This window comes from Geotrypetes seraphini, chromosome 5 (assembly GCF_902459505.1).
Source record: "Geotrypetes seraphini chromosome 5, aGeoSer1.1, whole genome shotgun sequence".
NCBI lineage: Eukaryota > Metazoa > Chordata > Amphibia > Gymnophiona > Dermophiidae > Geotrypetes > Geotrypetes seraphini.
In genome coordinates, this window is record NC_047088.1 from 161,821,608 (window position 1) to 161,837,620 (window position 16,013).

The 16,013-nt window shown below is 43.0% G+C and overlaps 1 protein-coding gene across 1 annotated transcript in view; it reads left to right on the forward strand.

Moving 5' to 3' along the window:
* UNC80 (unc-80 homolog, NALCN channel complex subunit) overlaps positions 1-16,013 on the forward strand; it is a 392,207-nt gene that overhangs the window by 306,642 nt on the left and 69,552 nt on the right. The window contains 1 exon segment of the mRNA XM_033945805.1: positions 5,127-5,292. Coding sequence (XP_033801696.1) covers positions 5,127-5,292 — 166 coding nt within the window.

A 16,013-nucleotide genomic window follows, 5' to 3' on the forward strand; every position in this document is an offset into this window, starting at 1 on the left:
CACCTAAAGTTAAGCACGGTTTATAGAATATGTGTAGAATCCGGCCCTGTGACTGAAATTTAGGTGTTCTGAGAATGCTAAGTGCAAAAAAGACACACCTGAGTTAAATAACCAAGGTAAATAAAGAATAATAATATAAGTGATAGAGGCCACCTCAGTGTGAGGGTCAGCGAAGGGAGAAAAACTCCAGCGCTTCACGCAAAAGGACAAAAGGACAATACCTTTGCCTGCACACCATCACTGATGGCCTCATGTGTGCATAAATCAAATCAATAGTGATACACCACAATCAGGTAATAATAATACTCAGTGTGAAAAAAGCAAAAAGCACTCAAAGAACCCTCCCCAGCCAACTCCCACAGACAAAGATAACAAAAGGCCACAGCCAACTTATCTTCAAACAATATTGGAGATGTTGATAATAGCTGGGTGCCAGATGGCGGGTTTAACCAAGCCCGGTTTTGGGAGATTAACGTTCCTTCCTCAGGAACCCTCAGATGGAAACAAACAATGATGAGCCATGGAGCCAGCCGGGGGAGGTGGAACTTACGGAGGATTGCGCAGCCGCGCTAAAAAGCCAAGCAGCAGCAACGTCATGACTGAAGAAACCAATCAAAACAGAGAGGGGAGGAGTCACATTCTAAATGATTATATTCCACTCAGTACAATCATTGAGTCCTTCAGGGTGTACGGCATGAAAATGGAAAATCCAAAACTGTTCTCAAAGCTGGATATGAGCTATTTTGTCACCCTTAAAAGACCCAGGTAGTTGTTCCAACACAAACCATGTGAGCTCATAAAAATCATGGCCCTTCTCCAAACAATGGGGAACGAGCAGGGCAGATGTCACAGCCAAATTAATTCTGCTCTTGTGCTCAGTTAATCAGGTCTTGATTTTTCTGCTGGTGCTTCCTACATAAATTAAATTGCAAGGACAAGTAATTATGTAGATGACCCACTGAGATTCGCATGTAGTCTGACTCCTAAGTTGGTATTCACGGTGGGTCGGGGATGCTGCCAACAGGACAAGGATAACGTATTGCGTCACATGTTGCAATGTCCACATGCCTGGTGATGACATATCCAGTTTTGAGAACAGTTTTGGATTTTCCATTTGCATGCCATACACCCTGAAGGACTCAATGATTGTACTGAGTGGAATACGATCATTTAGAATGTGACTCCTCCCCTCTCTGTTTTGATTGGTTTCTTCAGTCATGACGTTGCTGCTGCTTGGCTTTTTAGCGCGGCTGCGCAATCCTCCATAAGTTCCACCTCCCCCGGCTGGCTCCATGGCTCATCATTGTTTGTTTCCATCTGAGGGTTCCTGATAAAGGGACGTTAATCTCCCGAAACCAGGCTTGGTTGAACCCGCCATCTGGCACCCAGCTATTATCAACATCTCCATCATTGTTTGAAGATAAGTTGGCTGTGGCCTTTTGTTATCTTTGTCTGTGGGAGTTGGCTGGGGAGGGTTCTTTGAGTGCTTTTTTCACACTGAGTATTATTATTACCTGATTGTGGTGTATCACTATTGATTTGATTTATGCACACTTGAGGCCACTAGTGATGGTGTGCAGGCAAAGGTATTGTCCTTTTGTCCTTTTGCGTGAAGCGCTGGAGTTTTTCTCCCTTCGCTGACCCTCACACTGAGGTGGCCTCTATCACTTATATTATTATTGTTTATTTACCTTGGTTATTTAACTCAGGTGTGTCTTTTTTGCACTTAGCACTCTCAGAATCCTTAGACTAGTGTTTGCCTTATTTTTGGATCTTTTAAGTATCTTTGGCAAAGTTTGTTGAGGAGTTATTCTATGAAATTTAGGTGTGGCATTTACGCCAACTAAAACCTGGTGTAAATGCCCACGTCTAAATTTTGCATCGATTGAGCATATTCTATGACAGGAATTTCCATGCTCCACTTATGCCCCTTCCATGGCCACACCTCCTTTTGAGAGCCACACATTAGAATTGATGTGTACCGCTTTATAGAACATGCTTAGAAAGTTGTGTGTGTAAATTATAATTAGTGGTGATAATTGTTTGCTAGTGGTCAATTACACTGCACAACAAAGTTTTTGCTTCCTGAACACTGCTGGGTGTTTCTTATAGAATTTTGGGTGCTGATCATGAATATTACATCAAAAATTACCCATCACGTACCATTTCAGAGAAATCTTCAATTTTGTCGTGATTTTTTCTTATATTTGGATGCAAACAATTTTTTCTCCCATAAGTGTCTTATCAACAACGGTTTGTGCCGCCTGGGTATGTCCATGCATAAAATCTAGCCAGGTTGGAAGCTGTTTTATGGAAGATGACATCCTGGGCATGTCTGGGCAGGTCTGAACGAGCTTGCGCTGTCTCACCATGCTATAATGGTGGCTTCCATACACCGATCCTGCTCATTTGGTTAATATAGATAGTCCGTGTGTGTATATAGTATCAGTATAGTAAAGTATAGTAGTATAGTAGCTGTAGCAATATAACAATAAGTAAGCTTGATGCTATAGACGTTTTGGTGTCGGGCAATATGTCTCGTCGGTGTCGTAACAGCCGCGACACATTCTGCTATATCTGTGGGGAATATACACTTACGCCTCAGAGACGTTCGATGACTGCCCTTGTAAAGAAAGCCTATCATCTGTATTTTGGCTGCAAAATAGGTGATCAAGACAAGCAATGGGCGCCTCACATTTGCTGTGCGACATGTGCTGTTAGTCTGAGAGCCTGGCTCAGAGGTACTCGAAAGACGATGCCATTTGCTGTTCCGATGATATGGCGAGAACAGAAAGACCATGTGACGGACTGTTATTTCTGTTTGACTAATGTGTCTGGTTTCTCTGCCAAAAACAAGAAGTCAATTGAATATCCTAATCTGCCTTCAGCAATGAGACCCATGCCACATGATGACAGTCTTCCAGTTCCGAAACCACCAGAGGATTGGACCTTAGACGAACCAGATGAAGAAACTGCAGTGCAGGGTTCTAACAGTGACATTGACCCGGATTTTGAACCATCCTCATCAGGCGATCCACATCTGATAACACAGTCCGAATTGAACGATTTGGTCAGAGATTTGGGTCTGTCAAAAGCAAAAGCTGAGCTGCTAGGTTCGAGACTGCAGGAATGGTGTTTGCTATCACCAGGTACGAAAATTTCTGTGTTTCGAGACCGGCATCATGATATAACCAAATTTTTTGCACAAGTCGACAGTCTCTGTTTCTGTTGTGACATTGAAGGATTGTTCTCGGTCTTTGGTTGTGATCACAACCCGGAAGAGTGGCGTCTTTTCATTGATTCGTCAATGTTAAGCCTGAAAGCTGTTCTGTTGCACAATGGCAACGTTTATCCTTCAGTACCTGTTGGCTATGCAGCACATATGAAAGAAACATATGAGAATATGGAAATGTTACTAAAGTATGTCCAGTATACCAGGTATAACTGGAATATCTGTGGAGACCTCAAAGTCGTTGCTCTGTTACTAGGACTGCAGCTTGGCTATACAAAGTACTGCTGTTTCATCTGCGAATGGGACAGCCGAGACAGAGAGTCGCACTATTCTAGAAAGAACTGGCCACTCCGTAAAAAGTTAGTTCCAGGACAGAAAAATGTAGCACATGAATCGCTTGTTGACCCGACAAAGATATTTTTGCCTCCTCTTCACATTAAACTGGGACTCATGAAGAATTTTGTGAAAGCAATGAACAAGGAAGGGGAAGGTTTTCGTTATTTAAGACAGATGTTCCCAAGAATAACTGATGCCAAGATCAAAGAGGGTATTTTTGTTGGCCCCCAGATCAGACATGTTATGAGTGACAAGCGATTTGAAGATCTGTTAGTTGGGCCGGAAAAAATTGGCTGGAAAGCCTTGAAAGACGTTGTTGACAATTTTCTGGGCAATTACAGAGCCCCAAACTACATTCAGCTGGTAGACAAACTTCTCAAAGCATACAAGAGAATGAAGTGCAATATGTCACTCAAGATTCATTTCCTCCATTCACACTTGGACTTCTTCCCCGCAAATCTCGGTGCTGTGAGTGACGAGCACGGTGAAAGGTTTCATCAAGACATAGCTACGATGGAGAAACGATACCAGGGCAATTGGAATCCGTCAATGCTTGCCGACTATTGTTGGATGCTACAACGTGATGCACCAGACACTGAATATAAAAGAAACTCGGGAGCAAAACACTTTTAATTCTGTTTCATTTAGTCGCTTGTGCGAAACGTAAACTTGACTATATATTTTATTGTCAGTAAACATAAAAATGTCTATTTCTCATAGTTCTTACGTGATGCAGTAAAACCAAAACCATATTTGAGCATACCAAGTTGGTACCTGTCATAATCACCAAAAACTTTTCAGGAATCAAGACTTAACCAAAAAATTGTTGTGCAGTGTTATCAGTGCCAACTGGCTTGTTAAACAATTAAGTTGCAACCTGTGGGATATCAGTAGCACAGGTTGCTGAATCCTGTTTAAAAATAATAATTTTGTGAGCCACCTTTCAAGCAGCATTATTCCTACAAGCTGTGGCTGGATGCTCCTGGGCCAGCAGGAGACAATTCAAGACACCCCCTGGTTGAAGCCTTCCCTTCCCCCACAGGGGTTACCTTTGACAGCACTGGTGGTTCAGGGGGATCTTCAGGCAGGAGCAAGGTCCAGTCGCTCCTACCCAGTCCAGCACCTTCAGGAAACTGGAGCCCCTTGCTGTGGTCTCGTGAGGTTATTAACCACAGCTGTGCAGCTTTTAAGTGTTGCTAAATATTTGCTCCTAAGCTGCTCAGAGAGATTTAGCCACGCAGGAGCCTTTCATCTCAGGATAAATTTGCTTTCAGTAGTGATTTCTACATGTTTATATTAACAGGCCTAAACTAAACAAGATAATGCTAGCACTGTGACCACACTATATGTATTTTAAATATCACCACCAGCATTTAATTTAACCCAGTCACTACACTGGCTAAAAACTGGCCCCTATATGTGCACATTAATTTTGCTGTGATTTTCTTGCAATAAAGCCTTTGCAATAGCACAGCTTCATCACTTCAAAGGTTCTACTAGCCTTGGTCATGTGTAAATAAATTATGGCTTGCTGATGAATCCTTCTTTATCTCTTTAGTTGCTGGCACAACCTGCAGAGACTCAGGAAGAACTAACCGCTCGACAGCACATTGCCGATCAGCTAGAACGACGCTTTATTCCCCGGCCCTTGTGTAAGAGCTCTCTCATCGCAGAATTCAACAATGAGCTGAAGATCCTCAAAGAGGCAGTACACAGTGGCTCAGGTAGGGAGTGGATTTTTCTTGCTGAAGAACCAAGTATCATGGTTTTGAGTCCTTAAAGAAAGAATGGAACTAGCTGCTTTCAGTTGTCTTTGCCACCATTTTCACCCTCCATCTTTGAGCAGCTCTGAAGACCTCTTGCTATCTTTGAGGGCCAGAAGAGCACCTCCTCCAAGGTGAACTATTAGTGCACCTCATTGGCTATTAGAGGCCACCACAGTAATGGTATCATTTTTTCTTTATCCTTTGGCTCAGTGCAACTCCTACACCAAGGGTCCTCAAATTGAATCCCCAAGGTCCATTTATTCCTTGAGAAACACACTGATCTTATTGTCAGGAAAAGCTTCTCGGTGCTCTGGAAACTCCGCACCATAAAAAAATACTTCGACAACTCATTTCGCCTGTTAGTACAATCCTCCTTTCTCAGCATCCTGGATTACTGCAACATCATTTATCTGGGCTCCATGAAGAAAACCACCAGGAGACTAAAACTGATTCAGAACACCGCTGTCCGCCTTATATTTGGCTTAAACAAATGGGAACACATCACCCCCTTCTACCATAAACTGCACTGGTTGCCATTTGAATCCAGAGTCCTATTCAAGTTCGCATGCCTCTGCTACAAAACAGTATTTGGTATATCCCCAAGCTACCTCAACCCACACTTCAACCTAAATTACAACAATAAGAACTCCCGCAGAATTCATCTGTTCACCTTCTCCTCACTAAAATTATGTCATTTCAAAAGGTTCCTTGACAAAACCTTCTCCTTCCAGGCGGCTAAACTGAACCCATGGCTAGCCCAAATTGTGCTCGACACCCTCACCTACCTTGACTTCAGAAAAAAACTCAAAACACACTTATTCCATGGACAGAACCCTTAACACACCCTCTTACTTCTTCAACTCCCATCAATGCACATGAACCTCCACCTACTCCTTCTTATTGTACTCTCCTAACCTGTTAACTTCAATGACCTGTATTTTTCTGTAAATAAATATTACCTTCCTATTGTACACTCTTGTATGCTCCTGTCAACTTCAATGACCTGTACATTCCTAAACTGTTAACTCCAATGACTTCATCGTTTGTAACCTTAATTAATTGATGTGAACCGCCTAGAACTCCCTGGGTATGGCGGTATACAAAATAAAGTTATTATTATTATAATTAATTCAGCCTGGTTTTCAGGATTTCTACAATATGTATGAGATCAACAGTTGTGATCATAAGTTTACATACCCCTGGTAGAATTTGTCTAAGATGTGTACCATTTGTGGAAAAGTTGAGTGATCAGACAAAACACATTTCTTTTATTTTTGATGTGTTTCAAATTAAACCATTATGCATCACAGAAGAGCGCAATCATTAAACAAACTATAGCAATAAAGGAAATAATAAAATGGTTCTGTTCAAAATTTTGCATACCCTTAGTTCTTCATATTGTGTATTGAGCCCATTTGCATCAGTGATGTCTTACAGTTTTGTCCGATAGTTGTGAATGAGGCCCTTTATTTTCTCATGTGGTAAATCTGCCCATTCATCTTGGTTAAAAATCCTCCATATCATATAAATTTTGTGGTTGTCTAGTATGAACTGCATGTTTGTGTTCTCTCCAAAGTGGCTCAATGATGTTAAGGTCAGGAGACTGTGATGGCCATTCCACTTTTTTGTGCTTCACTTTTTTCACTTCACTTTTTTCTGCTGCAGCCACTAAAGGATCGACTTGACTTTATGTTTAGGATCACTGTGCCCCATGTTCAGCTTCCTGGTTGATGAATGTATTATTTTTCAGCCTTACCTACTTTACCTTGCACAGAATTTATTTTAACCTAATCAAGTATGTAAAGAAAACTTCAACTTATTCTGTGCCTTTTATTTATCAATTACAGGTGAATTTTCAAAGGATTTAGAATCCTGGTTTTGGGATGTAAGATCCTAAGAGGAAAACTTTGGGGCATTTAGGGCCACACATGGCATGGAAAGCAACTTCAATATTCTATAAAAATCTCAATGAATGCTGAGTCTTTTATAAAATACATAAAGGCCAATATTTTATAAGCAATTCCATGTATAAATAGCAGCATTTACACATGTAGATCACATACTCGTGTAAATAGTATTATCCTGGGACAAGCAGGCAGCATATTCTCAAATATAGGTGATGTCATCCATAGAATACCAGTAAGGACAGTCAAAAAGTGTACTGTCACTTTAAGTCTTTCAAAGACCATCTGTACTGCGCATGCACCGGTGCCTTCTTGCATATCATTGGCTCGCAGGACCAGTTTTCCACAGAGCTGAGAAGTTGTTCTTAGGAGTTTCTTCAAGCACATAAAATTTTTCTACATATTTATGCCTTCTTGTTTCTTTTTCTTCACAATTTGTCTGTTTTATTATTTTTCTTTCATTGTAGTGTAAAATTTACTATGTTACTATGTCGCTAATGTCTTGACACTCAATGCCTGTATCTTCTGTACTGCATGTAACATCGGTACCAGTGCCATCTCTACAGAATCAGCTTTGAGAGCTGTTGCAGAAGGAACTTGCTGAGAAGCTGAAGTCGCACACGGTGCAAACACCAGCTCTAATGCATCCAGCCTCAGGCCAGTCCAAACTATGTCCAGAATCTTCATCCAAGGACCATTCTCAGACACCACACCATTGACCCGTTCAAAGAAACCTACTTCGTCCTCCATCCCACTCTTAGCATTCTTCCCATTGATGCTCACCTTGATGGTTATCTCAAGATACTCTTTGATGCTCTCTTCAATGTGTGCCTCGACATTCATCATCTCAGAGGCCTGACATCAAGGGGTATGATTCTGATTTGTCTCCTCATTCTTCTTCAGATTATGCAGAAGAGTGTTATGGTATATCATCTGATTCATCTCCTCCACCTCGTAGACAAATGGGTGAAGCTTTGTCTATAAGAATGGAGTCAGAAACAGAGCCTTGAGCAGAGCTAATGGAGGCTCTAGGCTACAAAGAGTGCCCTAAGGATGGGGTAAAACTACTTCTCCACAACTTAATGAGAGAAGCTTTATTTAAAAAACTGGGGAGCACTACTCTCAGTCCCAGTGGCTCCACTCAAATTAGATATCTTATACAGGACCCAATCTTATCCTGGCTTCTATCGACTGCAGTTGCAACACCAATCCTTGGTTCTGGAGTCAACACTTAGGAAGGCAAACTGTTCTAGAACTTATGCTAGCACGTCACCAGAAAAAGAAAGCAGAACTCTGGATAAATTTGGATATAGAGTATTCCTGAGCACTCTGCTGAACAATAGAGTCCTCAACTACAATTTCTATATGACATTGTACCTGAAATCTCTCATACAGAAGATGTCCTTTTATGAGCAATATATACCCTCGGAACATCTCAACTCTTTTCAGCACCTCTCTAATGAAGAGTGGCCTAGTGGTTAGAGCAGCTGCCTCAACACCCTGAGGTTGTGAGTTTGATTCCCTTGTGACTCTTAATACTTCATTGTCCCAAGTAAATCGCTTCAATTGTGAAAAAGCGGTATATCAATCTGCAGTGTCAATTGCCATGTGTAGGCAGATCTGGCTTCAAATCTCTGACCTAGATGCCAATGTTCAAGATCGTCTTTCAGATATTCCCTGCATGGGGAAGCAACTCAAAAAATTAAAACATACAAAGACTGCATGACTATTTTATTTATTTATTTATATTTATTTTTTAAATTTATATACTGTTTTATTCCAGAACGGTTTACAACTTGACCTCAGCTGCCCAGAAAATATTCCAGCACTTCCCAAACATAGATATAACTGGTCTGCCACATTCTCTTGAGTGCCTACTCAAAGACATCCAAGACAGAAAGGGCTCAGAAGACGCAATCCAAACAGCAACAGTCTTTTTGACTCTATCCTATAGAGCCCAGACAGTATTTCCCAACCTCTTCCTAAGACTTTACCCTTAAGAGGTTGAATCACCCATTTTTACCATTGCTGGACCATGATAACATCAGACCACTGGGTACTGCAAATACTGAACCGTGGTTATACCTTCATGGTTATACCCTCAAACACACTTTTCTTCAGCTTCAGGGCAGCTCCACTGCCATCGGTAGCTGCCCCAACCGAAACCCAACGTCCCAGGGCAGGGGAAAGAGACTGTGTCGGTGTGGGAGACCAGCTCCGCCTCCCAACGCCCCCCCCCCCCCCCGGCCTCAAACACACTTTTCTTCAGCTTCAGGGCAGCTCCACTGCCATCGGGAGCTGCCCCAACCGAAACCGAGCGTTCCGCGGCAGAGGAGAGAGACCGTGTTGGCGTGGAAGACCAGCTCCACCTCCCGATGCCCCCCGCAACTTTGTACCAAACTGAATACTGGAAACGACGGGAAACCAACATAATAATTACCACAGGAAGGAATCATAACAATCTGCAAACATGAATCTCCTATATTTAATAAGCAATAACATTAAGGACGTTAACTCACTCCATCCAAAACTTCACTCTGTTCATTACCCTGACGCACCCATTATGCTTCTAATTAACCAACAGGAAGAAAGAGTAAATCATATTAAAGTAATCACAAGCAACGGAAGACAACATTGTACCCTTAAAAAAAGGACTAGGGAAGTAAAACTTATCAAAACCACCACACTCACCAGACCCATCACAACCACTTCTGTTCCCTGCGCTTACCTCAACACTAGATCGGTAAGGAACAAAGCTTTCCTAATCAAGGATTGTATCATCAGTAAGAAATTAGCCTCTTTCTAACGGAAACATGGCTATTGTCTGAAGAGGATCCAATATTAAATGACCTTATACCAGATAACTATAAAATTCACATGTTAAATCACGAAGACAGAAGAGGGGGAGGATTAGCAGTTATCCTTAAGGAAGAACTCGAACTTGACTTAGTAAATTCCAAAATAACCAACTAGTTAGAAATACTAGCCTGCAATATTAGTAACAAGGATCTAGAAGAATCCCTCTCTTGTATTCTATTTTATACCCCACCAAAAAGCTGGTCAAAAGCCAGAGAGAACTTCTACCAATTCATTCTACATAATTCAATTACTCCTTCATATAATATTATAGCAGGAGACATAAACCTACATTTAGAGAACAAGGACAATTCAGACGTGAAAGAGTTTTAAAACTTCCTATCCTCGCTCAATTACAATCTCCCTTTCCCCACACAAACATATGAAAAAGGCCATCAGTTAGATTTGGTTGCTATGTCAACAAAGGAGATCCTAGATCCTTCTATCTCTTTATCCGACGGTATCTGGTGCCATGATATCTGGTCCGATCATTTCACCTACTACTTTAACTTAATCTGGAATCATCCAAAAGCAAAAACTCACCCAAAGATAAAAAAAGAACATCTCACAAGGGGCCATATCAATCCAGAGGAATACTTGCCACATTACGAATTACGTGAGGAAATAGAAGGGGATGATTTTGGGGATCATTGGATGAAAACAAGCACATCCATTTTAGATAAAATTGCCCCTAAACGAAACAATAAAAACTGCTCAAATAAATATAATAAATGGTTCGACTCTGAACTATTAAAAATGAAACAATTAGTAAGATGACTAGAAAGGATCTGGAATAAAACGGGAGAAATATCAGACCGGAACAATTGGAGATCCAACATAAAGAACTACAAACAATTGATAAAAGAAAAACGAAAAGCATTCTACTCATCCAAAATTAATACATCCAATAGAGTTCGAAAGGAATCGACACTAAAGAACTGTTCAACTTGGTTACAAATTTAGTTGACACCAAACGCCAAAATCAATGCATGCATGATACGAAACTACCATCAGCAAACGATTTAGCACAGCATTTTGATTCAAAAATTATAAACCTAAGAAACAACTGTTCGACAAACAACATACGCGCACATCCAATAGCCAACATACACAAAAATAAAATACCTGTAGACATGATTTGGAACTCCTTTCAGGATCTAGAATGGAATAATTTCATCAAACTTTATAACAAGTATACTAAATCACACTGCATTCTAGATCCCTGTCCCCCTGACATTATGAAAGCAGCCCCATTAGACTTTAAACTAACACTGTGGAACTATCTGACCGATAATTTTAAAAATGGAAAATTCCTAACTAATAACGGTCACATTATAATCATCCCAATTCCAAAAAAATCGTAAACAATCCTTAACATCAGTAACCAACTATAGACCGGTAGCATCCATTCCATTCTTCGTAAAAATAATGGAAGGTCTAGTATATACCAAGTTGATGGACTACCTCGATCAGTTCTCTCTACTTCATAAAACCCAATCTGGCCTCAGCAGTGGCGTACCAAGGGGGGGGGGGGCGGTCCGCCCCGGGTGCCAAGCCCTGAGGGGGTGCTCCCGGTCAGGTCCGGTTCCTCCCCCCCTGCGCCGGGTGTCGCGTTTGGAAACAGCTTGCAGCAAGATCGCGCGATGCCAGCGATCTTTGCCTGCTTCGGCTGTTTCCTCCGCCATGGTCCCGCCCCTCCTCTGACGTCAGAGGAGAGGCGGGACCGCGGCGGAGGAAACAGCCGAAGCAAGCAAAGATCGCTGGCATCGCGCGATCTTGCTGCAGGCTGTTTCCCCAGGGAAATGAAGCTTGGAGGCCGGGGGAATGAGCAGTGCTTCGTGGTGGTGGTGGTGGGGCTGAGCGGTCCTTCGAGGTGGTGGGGGGGGGCAGCAGGCCTTCAGGGTGGGGCGGGCAGGCAGACCATGTTGAGAGGGGGGGAGACAGGCCTTCAAGTGGGACAGGCAGGCTGTCGGGGGGGGTGCAGGCCTTCGGGGGGGGAACAGGCCTTCAAGGGGGACAGGCAGGCCTTCGGGGGGGTGACAGGCTGTCAGGGGGGGTGCAGGCCTTCGGGGGGGACAGGCCTTCAAGGGAGGGCACAGACCTTCAAGGGGGGACAGGCAGGCAGGCCTTCAAGGGGGAGTGTAGGCCTTCGAGGGGGTGTAGGACTTCGGGGGTGCAGGCCTTCGGGGATGGTGCAGGCCTTCAAGGGGGGGGGCAGGCCTTCGAGGGGGGTGTAGGCCTTCGGGGGGTGCAGGCCTTCAAGGAGGTGACAGGCCTTCAGGGGGGGGCAGGCCTTCAAGGGGGACAGGCCTTCAAGGGGGGGACAGGCCTTCGAGGGGGTGTAGGCCTTCGGGGGGATGCAGGCCTTCGGGGGGGTGCAGGCCTTCGGGGGGGTGCAGGCCTTCAAGGGGGGGGGACAGGCCTTCAGGGGGGCAGGCCTTCAATGGGAACAGGCAGGCAGGCCTTTAAGGGGGGGGGGGATAGGCCTTCAGGAGAGTGCAGGCCTTCAAGGGGGGGACAGGCCTTCAGGGGTGGGATGCAGACCTTTAAGGGATGGACAGGCCTTCAGGGGAGGGGGGGCCCTGGTGTAGAAGTACACGGAGGGAAGGGGGAGGGGTTCAAAGAGATGTGCATATGCCGGACTTTGGGTGGGAAGAAATAATGGGTCTGAAAATAGAGGAGAGAGAGAGAGAGATGATGGACATGGGTTTTAGGGAGGGAAGGAACAGAAAAGGAGATAAGTTGGACACAAGGGATGGTGTGGAGGGGGGATAGAGATACTGGTTAGGAGGGTAGTTGGGTAAAGAAAGGGAGAGATGGTGGACCCTGGGGAAGGAGAGAGAGCTGCTGGATGAAAGGGTAGTTAAGAAAAGGTGGATCTGTGGAGGGAGACAAAAAAAGGAAAGATGCCAGACATCCGGGGGAGAGAAGGGAAACGGAAGGGGAGGACAGAGATGGCAGATGGATGGTTAGCACGGAGAAAGAAGAAAGAAGGAGACCCTGGCAAGCAAGTTATCAGAAGACAACCAGAGCCTTGGACCAACAAGATTTGAAAAATAACCAGACAACAAAAAGGTAGAAAAACTAATTTTATTTTCTGTTTTGTGATTACAATATGTCAGATTTGAAATGTGTATCCTGCCAGAGCTGGTGTTAGACCGCAAACGTGAGCTAGGATTTAACAGAGAGAGGAAAAGTCCTTTTTGTTTCTTTATTTTATTTACACCACAGCGCCAGTGTGGTTGGGAGAAGCCAAAGGGGGGTGAAAAAGCTATAAAATAAACCCACCAGGATGTTTGAAAAAAACACCCAATTGGGCAGGAAAATCCAATCGATAAACCAATTCAATAGGCTGAATCGAATCGAAATTTTTTTCCCTGAATCTGGCAGCACTAGTTTGTGCTACTGTCTTAGACTTTAGGACCTGGGATTGGGGAGAGATGGCATCCTCAGTACTTTATAATGCAAGTGAAATGAGGATTTGGTCAGATTTTTGAAGGGTCTGCACTCTGCAGAAGAAAAATATTGTATAGGCCGAGGACATGAGACAGCAGGAAATGGGAACTTTTCTTCCTTCTATTTTTGTGAATGGAAAGGCTGAAAATGTCAGAGAGTTCAGTTAAAATATGTGCTTTATAAGAAAATATAATAATGCATTTTATAAAGTTTATAGCATTGCTGGCCTACCCGGTGAGGTGTTCCTAGTGGTGGTGGTGGCAGCAGCGTGTCAATGTGTTGAGAGGAAGAGGTGATCTGGGAAATTCTGCTGAGTAAAGTCCGGGCCCATTTCCACCCCCCAGTTAGTCCACTCCACTCAACTGGTTCACATACTGAGTGGGTCTTTGGGTGTTGTTCCTGGGTAGTTTTTTTGAGATCTCTTCCAGTGGTTTGTCAGCATCTCCTTCTGGTCCAAGGAAGGAAACTTTATTAACCTTAGCACTGACCTACAGAATATGTTTGTAACAGCGCTGCTTGTGTGGTATTAGTCTATGTAGTGATCGAAAGAAAAAACCAGACCTTTGCACATTGTGGGTGTATGAGGAGATTCACATTTCCTGCACAGCTAAGTCCGTGTGAAGTTACCTTGTGCTGTATTTGACATCTAGCAAAGTCTCTGTTTGGAAGGAAAGATCTCAGCTTAAAAATGAAGTGGCCAGAAGTTATGGTAAAAGCAGATAGCATAGCTGGTTTTAAGAAAGGTTTGGCAAATTCCTGGAGGAAAAGTCCATAGTCTGTTATTAAGACATGGGGGAAACATCTGCTTGCCCTGGATCGGTAGCATGGAATGTTGCTACTCTTTGGGTTTTGACCAGGTACTAGTGACCTGGATTGGCTTCCATGAGAATGGGTTACTGGGCATGATGGACCATTGGTCTGACCCAGTTAGGCTATTCTTATGTTATGTTCTCATCTGTAGGGCCTTTGTTTTCACTTCTTATTTTAATGTATTTTTTTTTCTGAGAACTTATCAGTGTTTTTTATAATGGGAACAAAAATGGAAGAGAATTAATGTGTGTGGGATGAGGGGGTAACTAATTTCTTCAGCTAAATAATTCAATCCACCTCAACCAGACATAGGAGAACTCACGCACCATTCACACACCCTCCAACCAAAAACGTCAAAAGAAAAAAACAGTTTGACAACCTCCTAGCCATTCGAGCTGCAACACTCGACCCCCAACGCTACAACCTATTGACCTCGACCACAAACTACAAAACCTTCAAAAAAGAAATAAAAACCCTGCTATTCAAAAAACACATAAAACCGAACTAACACAATCAGAACTGTCCCAAGCATCACCTGCAACTACTCCATATGTACTTCTGATGTCATGACAATTCAGACATAATTTATGTTATGTTATGGTATGTTTGGAATAATGGTTACATATATGAGGTTCAATAAAAGAAAATTTTCACTGCCTGTTTCTATTATGACCATTTATTCAGTTTCATGGTTATTACAAAAAATATTTTTTTATATAGGGGGGGTGTCAAAAAATTATGGGCCCCGGGTGCCACATACCCTAGGTACGCCACTGGGCCTCAGACCTCTGTTTAGCACCGAGACAGTAATTGTGGCGACCCTAGATTACTTACGCTCCTTATTTAGCAAGGGCCATAACGCCCTAATCATGCAATTTGACATGAGCTCGGCCTTTGACTTGGCGGATCAGGAGAAATTGCTACAATGCTTAGATGCAATCAGCATCAGAGGAGAGGTATTTGACTGGTTCCGAGGATTCCTTATGTCCCGCACCTATCAATTACATTTCAATCACAACCTCTCTAAAACCTGGAGAAACCCATCTGGGTTCCACAAGGGTCACCATTATCCCCATTGCTCTTCAACGTTTATATGTCATCACTAGGCATGCAGCGGGGTATAAAATTATTCAGTTACGCAGATGACTTTACAATCATTATCCTGTTCACTACTTCTCCCTCAGAAACTACTCACATGGCAACAGAAGCACTAAACTTGATGGAACAATGGACAACAGAACTCAGACTGAAGCTTAATTCAGAAAAAACTAAATTCTTTTTAGCCTCACCACACCCACCTGTCGCTACAACACCACTATGCATCAACAAACTCAGTTACCCTATTCAACCTACAATGAAGGTTCTGGGGTTAATACTGGACCAAGGCCTAACCATGAAAGACCTAGTCAGAAAGGGTTTCTTTACTCTCTGGAAACTTAGGTCCATTAAAGCATACTTCAACGCTTCATCATTCAGAATTCTGGTACAATCCCTAATACTAAGCCATCTCGAGTTCGGATGTTTCTGCTTTAAGGTACTATCCGGTCTAGCCCCTAAATATATAACTGACCTCTTCTCCTTCTCAACCAACAGACATAAGAGAAGTACACACCTGAAGTTTGTCTCCCCATCAGCTAGAGGATGTAAATTTAA